This window comes from Typopeltis vanoorti, chromosome 13, assembly GCF_054136105.1.
Source record: "Typopeltis vanoorti isolate ZY-2024b chromosome 13, IOZ_Tvanoo_1.0, whole genome shotgun sequence".
NCBI classification, from domain to species: Eukaryota; Metazoa; Arthropoda; class Arachnida; order Uropygi; family Thelyphonidae; genus Typopeltis; species Typopeltis vanoorti.
The window spans coordinates 75,834,482-75,850,317 of NC_143561.1; the positions used below are offsets into that span (position 1 = coordinate 75,834,482).

The 15,836-nt window shown below is 34.5% G+C and overlaps 1 protein-coding gene across 1 annotated transcript in view; it reads left to right on the plus strand.

Annotated features, from left to right (window-relative positions):
* The window catches only part of LOC150100292 (intermembrane lipid transfer protein VPS13C-like), a 171,317-nt gene extending 163,905 nt beyond the window's left edge, over positions 1-7,412 (plus strand). Inside the window, exon 10 of the mRNA XM_090402629.1 lies at positions 7,374-7,412. Coding sequence (XP_090258755.1) covers positions 7,374-7,412 — 39 coding nt within the window. The remainder of the gene's footprint in view (positions 1-7,373) is intronic.
* Positions 7,413-15,836: the final 8,424 nt, after the last annotated feature.

Consider the following 15,836-nt stretch of genomic DNA (forward strand, 5'->3'; position numbering starts at 1 on the left):
TTTGTAATGTTCTTTGTGTTTCAAAAGAAAGTGCACATGATTATTTTCTTGCTATTTTTGCCAACAGAACATCTGGTAGAATTATAAGAGTGACATTTTACCGTTTTTCTCCCACACAAGAAAAAGAAATAAGGCACTAATATTTTTGAATCTGTCGAAGTTTATTGTAGTGCAGCTGCAACCTCTTCACTTATTATTATTATTATTATTATTATTCAGGCCTCCATGGAGTCAAAAGACTCATCGTGAGAGGTCCTTCCTAAGAACATAAAGTCTGTCAAGACTCATCGAGGAGAGGTCCCCCCCCCTAAGAAACACAAAGTCTATCATACCACTCCTTAAACTCATTGATCATTCTCACCACTCCATCAGGCAGTGCATTCCACGGTTCAACCACCCTCCATACAAAGAAACCACTCCTCACCCTCTTGCTCACAGTTTCGTTTCGTAACTTCTAAGGATGGCCTCTTGTCATCACTCCTTCCCGCTGTTCATCCAAGCGAAAGAACTCCCAGTGTCAACCCTGTAACTACCCCTCAACAGTTTAAAAGTCTCAGTCATATCACCTCTCCTTCTTCTATCCACCAAACTCTGCAGTCCACAATCCCCTCAGCCGATCCTCATAACCAAAATTGTACACTCCTGAAACCATCTTTGTCATCCGTCTTTGTACCCTTTCCACAGTTAATTTATCCCCCTTCAAATCCTGGGGACCAAATCTGAGAACAATAGTCTAAGTGTGGTCTGATCAGAGACTTATACAACGGAATGACAACCCTTTTATCTCTGCAGGTCAGTGTCTTTCTCATAATTGCAGCAATCCTCTGTGTTACCTTAACCACCTTTGCAGTATGTCCTCTTAATTTTAGGTTTCTATCAATCATCAACCCCAGATCTCTTGTCTCCCCTACTTCCTCCAGTATAACTCCTCCCATAGAGTATGTAGCACTCCATCGATGTTTCCCAAACCTCAAGACCTTACATTTTGCTGCATTAAACTGACATCCCCATTCATTTTCCCATCTATCTAGCTTATTGAAATCCTCTTGCAGGGCTACCACATCTGCACTATTATTAATAATCCTTCCCAGCTTTGCCATCATCCGCAAACAACTGAATATCCACTGCAATGCCATTGATATAAAGGTTAAACAATATAGGTTCTAGTATGAGCCCTGTGGGACCCCGCTTGTAACCCTCTGCCTCCTTGAAACTGCTCCACCATACACAACTCTGATACCTATCAGACAGCCAATCCTTAATCCAGTTGACGAATCTGACATCCAAACCCATGTGCTGCAACCTAAATATCAGCTTATCATGTGGCACTCTGTCAAATGCCTTTGCTAAGTCTAAGAAAAGTGCAGTATATGCCTTTCCTTCATCTAATGTTCTTGTAACTTTATTATAAAAGGCTAGCATATTGCTAAAACTAGAGCACCCTTTCACAAATCCATGTTGACTCTCACACATAACATTACCCTCATCTGCCCAATGCTGTATATGGTCCCTCACTACTTTCTCCAAGATCTTAACAACTACTGATAACACACAAACTGGCCTATAATTAGACACTTCCAGTCTGTTACCACCCTTATGCAATGGCACTATCTTACCTTCCTTCCATTCCCTGGGCACCTTTCCTGCAGCCAGACTTTCATTGAAAAGCCAGGTTAAAGGCACTGTCAGTTCCCTAGCACATTCTCTCAAAACTCGTGGTGAAATACCATCCAGTCCCAAAGCTTTACTGACATCCAGAGTACTCAGTATCTGAAACACAGTCTCCTCTAAACCTCGAACCTGCCCTATCCCTCTAGCATTAAAACTGACTCCTCTAGGATGAAATACTCCAATAAAGTGTTCATTGAACAATTTCACTGTCCTCTGCATCAGTCACTCTATTTTTATCCCACAATATCATTCTTCCACAGTCATTTCTCCTCCTACTGGCCACATAGCTAAAAAATTCCCTAGGATTTTCTTTGGATCTTAGGGCCAATCTCCTTTCATATTCCAGTTTTGCCTTCCTTACCATACTAGTCACTCTTCTGGCCTGTGTCTTATATTCTTCATGCATCTTCTCTTCACCTGTCTCCTTATATCTCTTCCATAGCCTCTTTTTCGCATGCAATTCCGGTTTAATGTTGTTTGTCAACCACTTTACTCCAAATTGTGTCCTCTTGTTCACTCGTGGTATACAACTTACCATTGCTGATAACAAATATTCTTTCACAATTTCCTATGCACTAATGATATTCCGGTCTTCCAGTTCCTCCCTCCTTGAAACTTCCCCAAGTTGACATCTTAGACTATTATAATCATCTGCCTTATAATTCTACATATTCCTTTCCCTTTGATACTCCTGCATGTCTATTCATTTTCCAAGTCAAAACCATATGGTCACTCTCTCCAACTGGTGGGAGAGATGTCATCTCAGTTATTATCAACTCTTCTGATGCTATAACCAAATCCAAAACTCTGAAACCGCTTGTTCCCTCTGTTACATGTTGCCTAAGACATTTGTTCCTCAAGAATTCTAGAAATTCCATTCCCCTATTGCTACATGCATCTTCCTCTCTCCAATTTATACTACAGTAGTTAAAATCTCCTATAACAATCATTCTTCTTGCACTTGCCAAACTTATCTGTCTAAACATTTCCTGGTCCCCGTCCTATGTGCTCCTGGGTCTGTAGCAACACCCCACTAAATATCCTGTCTCTACCTCTACCTCACGCCACATGCTCTCAAAATCATTTCTCTCACTTCCTTCTAAAGCCTCCACTCTTAGAGGACATAGGTCAACACTTATCATAAGCAGTACCCAACCACCACGCTTTCCCCTCCTATCCTGACGAAAAATGCTGTATCCAGCAACTTCTATTCCTGTTATTATATCCTCTTCTGTCAACCACGTCTCAGTGATCCCAATAATTTTTTGCTAGACTGATGCTATCTGTACCACCAATTCCTTTCCCTTATTCCAGATACTCCTGGCATTAGTATAAAGCATATAAATGCCATTGTTTCTATACCCAGCATTATCCCCTCTGGACTCCACTGAGCTCAGTGTTACCTGATGTCTCCCTTCTCCCAAGTATCCATTCCCACAACAGGCCACCCCTGCCATCATCGTCCCTGGGACACACTGACTCATTCAGAACAGCAATCTCTCCAGATGCCTACATCCTTCCTCATTCAAATGTATGCGGTCTCTCGGATACAATTCCTCTCTTTCCTTAAACGCACTCCAAGCATCCACATATACCAGTCCTCTGTTGTCACACATTCTAGCTATTATATCATTCAATATTACTGCTCTTCTGCTCAGCTTGTCATTATCATACCTAGGCAACGCACACTATTTTTCCTCTCTGTGTCTTCTTCCGTACAGCCTCAAGCAAAAATATATCTCTCATTGCCCGACTTACATTACCACTCAAGTCATTTGTTCCTACCATCACCTACTATCACACTTGGAAAACATTGAAAACAAAAATTAAACACAATATTATTATTGTTGTTATTTGTAGAGTGCTCATTTCAATAATAAGAATTCTATTTCTTAACCGTTGTAAGATATGTGATGAAATTATCTGAGACATGTCCTATACAGAATTGATTTAAATTTTATGTTCGTTTTGAAGTATTCCAATCACCCTGCTGCCTGACTGCCATTAGTAACTGACTTATAAATATCTACTTTTTTTTTTTCATTCTTTCGTATTTCATACCTTTTTCAGTGTGTATTTCACATTTTAGTATCCCAAATCTATAACTTCATTTTATCATCATCATCAAATTCCTGCCATGTACCCTCAAGGGGTGTACAGGATATGATAGTACTACATGAAAAAATTACACCGTTACTAACTTCCTATCTACAATTTTCCTCCAAATCAGTCTGTTACTTGTCAAGACTCCAACATTATCAGATCTTATATTTCTATCGTCTAAGGCACTTTGTACCATATCAATCCACCTATATCTTGGTCTTCCTCTGGGTCGTTTTCCTGCCAACCTGGCAAAGAACACTTGTTTTGCTAATCTTTCCTCTCCCATTCTATTTGAGTGACCATACCACCTGAGATTAGCTCTGCTAAAGCATTCCTGGATGCTGACAATGCCAAGTTCTTTCCTAATATCCTCATTTTTAATATGATATTGCCATTGATGCCATCTGATCATGCCTCTAATCTTTCTCAGGACTCTCATATCTGCAGTCTCTAGTCTTTGGTCAAGTGTTTTACTTCTGACCCAGCTCTCAGATCCATAAGTTAAAACTGGTTTGAACACCGTCTTGTATACAGCTAATTTAATGTTCCGACTAATTTCTCTCTTATTCCATATGAATTTATTCAATTGACTTCCCACCATACCAGATTTGCTGATTCTGTTGTCTATTTCTATATTTAATTTACCATCTTCACTAAAAATCGTGCCTAAGTAGCTGAAATGTTTTACTTGTTCCACAGGTTCTCCATTGACAACACAGTTGACATTTTCAATGATTCTGCCTATTTTCATTGTCTTTGTTTTTTTATTGCTGACCTTCATACCATATCTATTACAACAGTTATTCAATTTAGTCAGAGAATCTTGCAGACTTGTAGCGGATTTATTTAGAAGTATAACATCATCCGCATAAATCAAAGAGCTGACATTAACATCTCCAATTTTGATATCATGTTTAATATCACTTTCCTTCATAATATGATCCATATAGATAATGAATAACAGAGGGGATAATGTACATCCTTGTCTCACACCAGGTTTAACATTAAACCATCTTCCTGTACTTCCTTCAATTCTAACTGCTGACTTACAACTCAAATAAAGACTAAGTATTGCTTGATATAATGCCCCATTGACACCATATAACTGCAGCGCATTGAATAGCTTCTCTCTTGGCACCTTGTCATATGCCTTTTCCAAATCGACAAAACTCAAATACAGATCTTTGTTATATTCCCATGATTTCTCCACTATTTATCGTAAAGTGAAGATCTGATCCTGACAGCCCCTATTTGGCCTGAATCCAGCTTTTCTTCCACAATTCTTGTCAACCGTTTCTGAAGTATACTTGCATAGATCTTGCCAGAAACACTCAGTAGGGAAATACCTCTGTAATTCTCACATTCAGTTTTATTTCCCTTTTTATATATGGGCACTATGAACTCTCTACTCCAATCATCGGGAATTCGTCCTCCCGCTGTCCAGGCTTTCTGAACTATGCAGTGCAGCCACTGTAAGACTTTTATACACCATACTTCAGCATTTCTGGTCGAATATCATCTACTCCTGTTGCCTTTCCACATTTCAAGCCTTTGACAGCTTTTTATACCTCTAGTATGGATATGTATTCCTGACTGCATGCCTGGTCAGTGTTTTTTACCACTGTGCTGTCATCACTGCTTGTTTCTTCATTTTATTTTATTCAACTTCATTTTATCTGTCGAGAAATGCCGTTATTATTCTCTTATCTATATCCATAGTATTTTTTTGCTATTTGATTATTCCAACTACTATTTTCTATTCTTTCTGAATTCTGATATTTAGTTGCTTAGCGAATGACGATTAGCTAAAATCATTGTAATTTTTACTGATACATTACTTGTTCTTGAAAAGTCTTGTCTTTTTTCTCATGAAAGTTAGATATGAAGGCTAATATTACTTTCTGACACCTTAAAGAAACGATAGAAGGAAGGTGACCTGCATGAAATAATTTTTCTGTATTTCTGTTTACACAGAATCTTTTCTCCCCCCCTTCCCCCGCACACTTTGAATATATCATAACATAATTTTTTAATTTGCTGTTTTGGAGGAATAAAAACAAATATTATTAGTGCTACTTTGAAATTTTCTCATCTGTGATACACACTGCTATGAAAATTTAATAGACAATGTTTCACTATTGGCAGACTGTATTTTTATTTACTAAAAAACAATCTTATAATAGGCAAATTTCAAAAACCAGTTGCATTAGGAGGGATTGTGATTCACAAAATGTTTCAAAAATTAAGAAATAAAATATCTCAAAGAATGCTTTAGCCTGTTATTTATTCGGAAATGTTTTGAATATATATATATAAGATGCCTTATATTGTATATAATTAATTATATACAATTGTATATATATGTAAATTATATATAATTGTATATATATAATTATATTGTATATAATAAAAGATGCCTTATTTTATATATAAAAGGTGCCTTAATTATATTCCATATATATATATATATATATATATATGGAATACAACAGTTTTCTTTGGTTAGAAAACCTGGGTTTGAAACCTATGTAGTAGTATAAGAACCATCATCAGGGATTTTCAACTGAAAATAAGATAGTCTCATACTGAGATGATGGTTTTTTTTCCCCTTCCAGGAAGTTGCATTTTTCAGCAAGCAGGCAAGCACTGAAAAATATCAGACACATGCTGCTGCCATAATTCCAATCAAAAGAAAATCATGGCCTTAGTCAACCCAGTCATTTTCTTGATTGAGATAAGTAATCTTGGGTAGCCAACTGGAGAAGGTTGCTTCTTTTATACTAAGTGGGTGCAGATTAGAATCCTGAATTACTGGCATGAATGCTTATGAAAACATTTAGATGGTAGATTAAATGTAAATAGCATAGTGCAAGGCCATCACCCAGTTTATTGGAGGGCTGAAAAAGCATGTATAGTCATCTCTGATGTTAATTATCATACAGCATTCATGTATTATAGATAGATTTCCAAACTTTTGTGGTTGGATACATAAAAAAAAAAAAAAAGTGTTTGCACCTAGAAGGCAAGTGTCCTGATGGTCCTCCTTATTTTTACTTTATTCTCTCTCTCTCTCTTCAAAAAAAAAAGTACTTTTATAAGCCACTTCGAGAGGACCAATAGATTAGTCTGTGTCTTATAAAAACAACTTAAATAAATTCCTCTTCAAGAGGAATGGGAATCACTACAGTCAGGCATCTTTCTATCAATATTTGTAATCTTGAAAAGGACTGTTTTGATGGAAAGGGAACATTTCTTTTCATACTGTTCAAAATTTATATATCTTAAACAGTATGGAACATCCTAAAAGAAGGGTGAATGCACAAAGCAGTTTTACATTCAGGACACCAGATTATTGTCTCCTTTCTAAATTTTTTAAGCAAACATAACAGTTTTTTTTTTTTATTATTATTATTTTTTTAGCTGTGGGTGATAAAGTTTTTGGGAAATGGAATTAGCAGCACTCAACCACAAATGTCTGGAAGGATTGCTTCATTTCCTGCGTACTGCAGAAGGAGAATAAATTTATAGCAATGCTCTCACGATTTTTACTTAGTAATCTATATGTTATGTTATGGTAGATATATTTTTTTCTTGTACAGGAGGAAACTGTACCCATGGCAGCACGTCGCACAGTTTGAGAAACTTTTGCTGTAGACTATACATGTAGAAATACATTTCAGAGAGTATATCTTTTTCATGATATTTTTCACACAATCAAGAATGTTATAAATGTTAATAGCATGTTTATATCTATTGGACTCCAAACTGTACTGTGAGAATGCAGACTATGCTCAACTTGCTGATATTGTTGACAAGGTTAAAGGAGGTCAGTTCCACTTTGAAGGAAAGAACATCATCGTCTAGAAATAGATGGAAGAAACCTAAATTGTTGCTGTGTCAGTCTTCAGTAGTTCCTGGCTTACCTATGAATGGAAACTATTGACAAGCTGGTGTGCATTTAGTGATGATCACCCATTTTCTGCATGAAGACATGTCTAAACTACAGACAAAATTGCTATTTTCAGAGCTAGAAAAACTTCCCTCATCATCATCAGTAGAGTAATGGCTACGTGAAAGGCAAAGGTTCCAACTTTTCTGCACTTCCTGAACTTTTCTTTTTTACCCCTAATGTTACTGCTACTGTTTCTGCTATTTGCCATCTCAGAAATGAATTGTGTCTTAGGTTATGCTTGCTAATGTTCCTTTCTGCTTGAGTAACAAGCTGTAAGCTAATGTAGATTACTGAGAAAGAGAGGAAAGAATACGTCCCCGTAGATACTCTAAAAATTACATACAGAAATTTGTTTTATTTTTCATCTTTCTGATTGATTAGCAGATATTTGAAACATTTTATTCTGATTATTGCTTTTGTAGGTTGCCACTGTTTTTAAAACATTAATTTACCCAATATCACATAATTTACTGAATTATAATAATCAGGAAATAATATTAATGAGAAATGAGGAAATATACAAAATTTGTTAATTTATAATCGTGTGTGTGATAGTTTTTTTTTAGTGGGGTAGCGATCAAAGGTGAAATATAATTTCAATTCTATTACAAATATTTTGGAAATGAAATTTCACTTTTCATGCATATACCTAAACGTGTTTTGAATGATAAACGATAGGGAAAGTATCGCTGCTTCAAAACTGCCGTATAAGTATCTGAATTAGCAGAAATATATATACAGACAGTTTACTTCATAACAGCCATTGATTTAAATTTATAATGAGCGATTTGTGGAAACCAAAAAGTTGAAGTGCAAAGAAGTGCGTTATAAAAATTATACATTACGTGATCTGATTCAAGATTTATGTATATGAGTAGTTCTCTATGAAGCAAAATCGTAAAAGTGCAAACCCTCATGCAGTCTGCGAAGTAATCTTTGAACTAATATTATGAACAAAAAAATAAAGAAAACTTAATTTGGGACAGATGTGGGCTGTATTTTTTTAAGAGGTGGATTTTCATTAATTTATAAAATAATTATCTTGAATCAACTTCTGAGAGAATAAAATGTATTGACAACTAAGATAATTAGAAAAAAACATTGATAATGACATCAGCCTTCCAAGTTGATATAATATTTAAGTGAAAAAAGTATGAAAGGATCTCTTATTTTGCACTGGCATTAAAAATTATAATTATATGATAAAAAAAGTAGAAAAAACAAATAAACAAATATAACTTGTAGGTATTTAGTCTAATATAACTAAGAATCCAGTTACCAAGCAAATGTCAAGCATCTGTGTTTCTTACTATAGGTAACTGAATGTAGCTATGTATATGAGATAATGTTGTTAAGTGTTCTCCATAGCCTGATGGATTATCTCACTTTCTAATGGACATGATGGCCAAATTGCACTTCTTATCCATGTTCTTTCAATAGGTGGTATGAATCATATCTAGGATTTGCTGGACATATAAATACACCCTGGTCAGTAGGAAGGTTAAAATGGTTGCATTAGTTCACTTTCTTTTGAATATGTATATTGCCATATACTATGTAAGCCAGTTTAATCTTTATTGAAGTCTCATCAGCTAGACCTGCAAAGATACTGAGAGAGAAAGCAATGCAGAAGTCTTTTTTCTTTCCCCCCCTTATTCATTTCTCTTATCCATTACACAAGTAGCTAAATGGTTCCAGATTATTAAAATATTCTACATGACAGATGATGAAACCTCAATAAACATTAATACTGGTTGAAGTAGTGACATTTTCTGTAATGCCTGGCAATAGAATACATGTCTTACAAGGATACTGAGGCAATTTGATGTGAAGTTAACTACCTTTGTATATATATATATATAGATAGCCTAGTTGTGAAGATACCTCATGTTCAAATTCAGAATTTTGTTGACTCGTACTAGGGTAAAGGCTACACAAGAATATAATTTCTTGTTACATGTAATTTATGTGATATGGCCTATTCCTAGCTAATGCTGTGTTCCTACAGTTCCTGAAGTTCATAAAGATGCACATTAATTCACAAGAGAACACAGAAAACAAGAATAATTTCAAAGATGATATTCAAGAATACTGGGAATTGGAAATAGGAAGTGATCACGTTTGTAGTGCTGACCAAAAAAGAAAAAAAGTATTAATTATGTGAAGAGCCAAAGGCTTCAATTCGGTGACATGAAATTAATTAAGTCCTCATAGTAGGGTATGTAAGTTCTGCTCGCTACAAACTTAATATTATCTAGATCTAGCTACTCACTGATGAGACCTCAATAAAGGTTGAAACCGGTTTGGGTAGTGACCTTCTCTCATAATGTAGAACAGTAATACAGCTCCTAGGAGTTGGATTTCACATTATGGGTAAATACCAAAAATAGTGATCGGAGCTTGCTTCACCTTTGCTATGAATTGCTTCAGTGTTCACTACCAGATGGACTACGTGTTATACTATCCAGGTATTTACTTATGCTTGGACTTGCCAAACTTTATATAGTTTCTATATTCGGCATGAAACAATATGGGATGTGATATCCCTTAACTTAATTTTAAAAAAAGTATGATTTTGAAAAGAAAGCCGTGTGCTAAAGTTTTGAAAAGAATATGTGAATTGTTGCCACAAATAACATATTTTGAAAACAAGTGAAGTGTGAAATGAAACTGTAGGTAAAGATAGAAAAATAAGAAGTAAGGCAGTTTATTAAAAGATGAAATTATATAAAAAGTCTCCGATTAATAAGCCAGCATGTTCTTTAGAGAATATAAAGAAAAATATATAAAGCTAAGTTTTGTGTAAGAAGTAGCTAAATAAAAGTTGTGAAAACATTTTAGAAAGAATATAGATGATAATATCATGAATGTGGAAAGATGTTTTGAAGACTTCTAGGAAAGCTTAAAAATTGAGAAAAATGCACATCCAAAGCAAATGGTGATCACAAAAGTGATGTTGAACTTGAAGAGAGCGGGATGAACTTGTGCCTAGGGTAACACCAGCCTGGTTGGTCAAGTGGTTATCATATCCTTTCCCCACCCAAATATGGGTTCAAATCTTGTATTTGGCATAAATGTTTGTGATTTAGTCCACTTCATTCTTGAAGTGGATTGAAAAAGTTCCTAGTGGTGTCTAGAGACTAAGGCTTACTGGGCTATGTAAAAAAAAATAACTTGAAAATATAAAATCTATAAAATTAATAATAATAAAAAAGGGATAAAATCCACCCATACACACTACTTGAAGTAGCTGATGTCATTCGTAACCTAAAATGTGGAAAACATAGCTATAGCATTAAAAGCTTACTAATTATATAATTATTGCAACATATTTTGTATGAAAATCAGCAACAAAAAGGCTAAAACTAGGAAATATGCAACAAACAGAAAACAGCAAGTGTATTCTCAGTAGTGAACCTATAAAAACATTATGCATTTTACTTTAGGCACAATTTTTAGTGAAGGTAGCAAAAATATGTAAAATATATATCCTTGAATAAGCTTTGGCGGGAAGCTAGTTGAATAAATTTATATGGAATAAGAAAGAAATCGCTGAATTCAACTGAAAAACCATGTTAGAAATAAAGATATTATTATTATTACGGGCAACTCCAAGGAGTTCACAGACTCATCGAGGGAGGCCCCAACATCATGTCAAGAACAATTATTTGACATTCACACGGTATCTATCATACTTCGCCTTGAACTCATTTACAGTCATGGCACCCACAACAGACTCTTGCAGCTTATTCCACTTATTCACCACTCTCCAAGTAAAAAACCTAGCTCTAACGCCCTTGCTAACCAAACGCATCAGAAAACAGATACCAGAAAAAATATACCAGATATCAGATATTTTCGATATCTGAAATATGTAAGCAAAGCTAACTCGGATGTTATGGTCACTTTCACAGAATTTGAAAGGAATGGTGTACGAAACAAGTATTTTTGGACTAAAATAACAAAATGAAGCATAAGATGGAGTATGGTTAGGAGCTTTAAAAATATTAATCAGAAAACCAACAAATAATAGTTCAATGTGGAAGAAACTGGAGATTGGAAGCTGGTCTTTAAGTCTTTTATGTCTCATTGTCATAATATCTGGTTACACACCTTTAAACTACATCCTTTTGAACAACATAAAAATTACATCCAAGATCATCTGTGTGGCAAGTCGAAATTGTCAGACCATGCTCTGGATACTCCTTCACATAGGATCAGATGGAGAAAAACATCTTTATTAAATAGAAATTTGTGACAGCTCTGAGAGGCTCTTCTTAGAATCAGCATCACCTAGGAAGCACTCTCCCAACCTCAACAAGTATGGTTTCATTAATTTACCAAAGGTCTGGGAGACTATCATTTTAAGACCTAATAGCCGGACTTCTTTGAATTAACTTTGTAATTATCATCCCCACAAATAAATGTATTTTTTCCTCTTGGTGTTAGTTATGCTATCAAGCTTTATTATGGACACCTTTAAAGTATGCACTAGAAGATGCTGATGAATAAAATAACATACTGACTAAAAGAAAGTTTGCAAAATTGTGTAATTGCAAACAGTATTTATAATGAATAATGAAGTGAGCTATGAAAGCATAGTGTATGATAGAATGTAAATACCTGAGAAATTTTACCACCATGCCTGAGATACAGATTGGTCTATAATTTGCTACTGCAGTCTTAGAACCTCCATTATGCAAAGGAATAATTCTGTCCTCTTTCCACTTGCTTGAAACTCTACCAGAGCTGAGACTTAAATTAAAGAACTTAGTCAGAGGCATTGCCAGTGCCCTTGTACATTTTCACAAATCCTGAGCTGATTTCCCATCTAATACCACAGTTGTATTTACATTGAGATTCTGCAGTATCCTAAGAACCTCCAATTCATCCACTTCTCTTTCCACATTAGTGTCTGTCACATAGGTTAAGGCAGTCTTCTTCTTCTTCCTAACATGGAATTTAGGCCATGTGGCCTGTTCCAGTCTCATGCCATCTCTTTCTTGGTCTTCCGATTCTTCTTTTTCCACTTATTTTGTATCTGTATAATATTTTTGGTAGTCTGCTGTTGTGCATTCGCCATTTTTGTTTATACTGTCTTATGTAGTAATTAATTGGTTTTATTTTCAGGGATTGTAAGATTTCATCATTTGTTTTGTGGTCCCACTTGGAATATCCAGCTGTTTTTCTGAGGAACTTCATTTCTGCTGTTTGAATTCGTTTTTCACATTTCCTTTTCATGGTCCATGTTTTGCTTTCGTATAGTAGAGTTGGTTTTGACAAGACATTATATAGTCTGATTCTAGTGTGTTTTTGTACCAGGGATGGCTTAAATATGTTATTTATTATGCCATTTACTTTGACAAAGTTTGATATTTTAGTGTCTGTCTTTTTCTTCTTCGTATGATAGATCACATCCCAAGTATCTGAAAGTGTTTACTTGTTCTAGTATTTTATTATCTATCACTATTTTACTTCTTATTGGGTTTTCTCCTTTGAATGCCATTATTTTTGTTTTTTTCTTTGGATATTGTCATGTTATATTGCTTTCAGATATCATTTAATGATTTTAATGATCTTTGTAAGTGGTCTTCTGATGTAGCTAATACTATTTGATCATCTGCAAATAGTAGTATATCTATCTTCATTTGCGGGGTCATTTGTATACCAAATGGGTTATGCTGTTTCCAGATTGTTAATATTTCATTTATATATATATTGAAAAGCAGAGGTGAGAGAGTACATCCTTGTTGTACTCCTCTTGATATATCTTTCCATTCTGAGGTGTGTTCTAATTTAACTGCTATTTTATTTCCTGTATATATATTTCTTGAATAGATTGTAAAAGTTGGTTTGGTATGTTTAAATTGGTTAATATTTTAAACAATTTTTGTCTACTAATTTTGTCAAACGCTTTTTCATAATCAATAAATGCCACATGTGTTTCTTTTTGAAATTCTCTTCTCTTTTCTATTAATAATTTTAAAGTAAAAATTGGATCTATGCAGGATCGGCCTTTTCGGAAGCCATTTTGTTCTTCTAGTAATTTGTTTTCTACAATGCTGCTTAGTTTCTCTTTTAATATTCCCGCAAATATTTTATATCCTGTATTCAGCAGGCTAATTCCCCTATAATTATTTATTGCAATTGTCTTTATTTCCTTTTTTATAGATTGGGATGACCAGTGCTTTTTTCCAAGAGTTAGGGGTTTTTCCGGACATCCAAACCTTATTAAAAAATTTCAAAAGTCTTTCATTAAATTTTTCACCTGCATTTTTGTATAGTTCTATATTTATATTGTCTTCTCCTGGCGTTTTCCTATTTTTCATCTTCTTTATTATATTTTTCAGTTCTAACATTGTGATATTTTCTATTAGGTCATTCTTTGTCTTATAAAATTTTAATTCATTGTTCTCATCTGTCCAGATATTTTGGAAATAGGTCACCCATTTTTCTAAATCTATTGTTTGTATTTTTATCTTTTCTTTTATTTCTTTATTCATGTATTTTATTACTTTATAGGTTTTGGGTTGTGGCTTAAATAAATCCTTTTCTAGTTCTGTTACGAAATTGTTCCATCTTTCTCTATGTTTTTTCCTTACTTCTCATTTTGCAATTGCACTATTTCTTTTATACTCTATTTCTGCTTCTATTGTTTTGGAATTTAGCCATTTCTGGTAACTGTCCTTTTTGGTTTTTATTATATTTTCTATTTCTTTGTTCCAGTCTCATAGTCCTCTTTTTCTAATACATTTGTGCTTTATTCCTAAGGTTTCTGTTGCTGCTTTTGTGAGAATTTGTTTCAAATTTTCCCATTCATCTTCTATGTCACTTGATTCATGTGTGGTTTCTGTTTTTAAGTTTGTGCATTTTTGATATTGTAGTCTAACTTGAGGATCCTGTAATGAAGAAATTTTGTAGCTTGGCTGGTAAGAATTTTCAATTCTATGTGTTTTTAGCCACTTTGGTTTAAAATGAATTTTTGCTGATACCATATAATGATCAGAGTTTAATTCAAAGCCTCGATATGCTCTTACATCTAAAATTAACTCCGCTAATTTAAAATTTGTGATAACATAGTCAATTACTGATTTGTATCCTCTGGCTGACCAAGTATATTTATGTATTTCCTTGTGTTTAAACATTGAATTCATTATTCTCATATTATTATAAATGACAAAATCGCGCAATCTACGACCATTTTGATTACATGTATCTTCGCCAAATTTACCTATGTTTGTTTTGTATTTTTTGTTCCCTATTCTGGCATTTAAATCTCCTGCTAGCAGTAAATAATCAGTTTTGTTTGTTTTATCTATGGCATTCTGTAATTCTTTATAAAATATATTACTGTCTTCTTCTTTTCCCTCTTCTGGTGCATATGCACCAATTGTTATATACTCTTAATGTCTTGAGTCTAATTTCTATTAGTCTTTCATTCAAATAGTTGTAGTATACAATATTGTTCTTTAGGGATTTATGTACCATAATCATTATATCTGCTTTTGCTCTTTCTTCTTTTTTTACCCCACTGTAGATTTGTATATAGTTGTTTGTTTCTTATGTACCTTTTTGTTTTTTCTTTGTTTCTGTTACTATACATATCTTTATGTTTGCTTGGTTTAGTTGTTTATCAAGTTCTTCTTCTTTGTGTGCAATGCTTCTCACATTTCATGTTGCAATCTTCATTATGTGTTCCTTTTTCCAATTTTGTTTACCGTTTCCTGGGTTGTGGTCTTTTCCCTGACAGTCCGTCCGGCTTTTCTTTGCATGAAAATTGAAAGTATTTTGAATTTCCCCAGGGCAGGTTACTAACCTGTTGCTGGGTAAGTCCAGTGGTAGGGCTGCTGCCTAACACCTCTGGACAGGCAGATCTAACAGCATTTACTCTGTTAGGGTGTTAAGGTTATACCGCCCATACTTGGTCGCCAGTGCCTTGTTTGTACTTTTAGAACAGGATGGACCACAGGAAGGTGAGGTTGACATTTGAGTGGGAGAGGCTATGTGTCCCTTGCAAAGTGATCACTCATTAACTCAACTATTTTATCCGCTTCTGTTCCTCGTGACCATCATTACTCATTAAGGTTAATCTTTCATAGTCTTTTTTCCT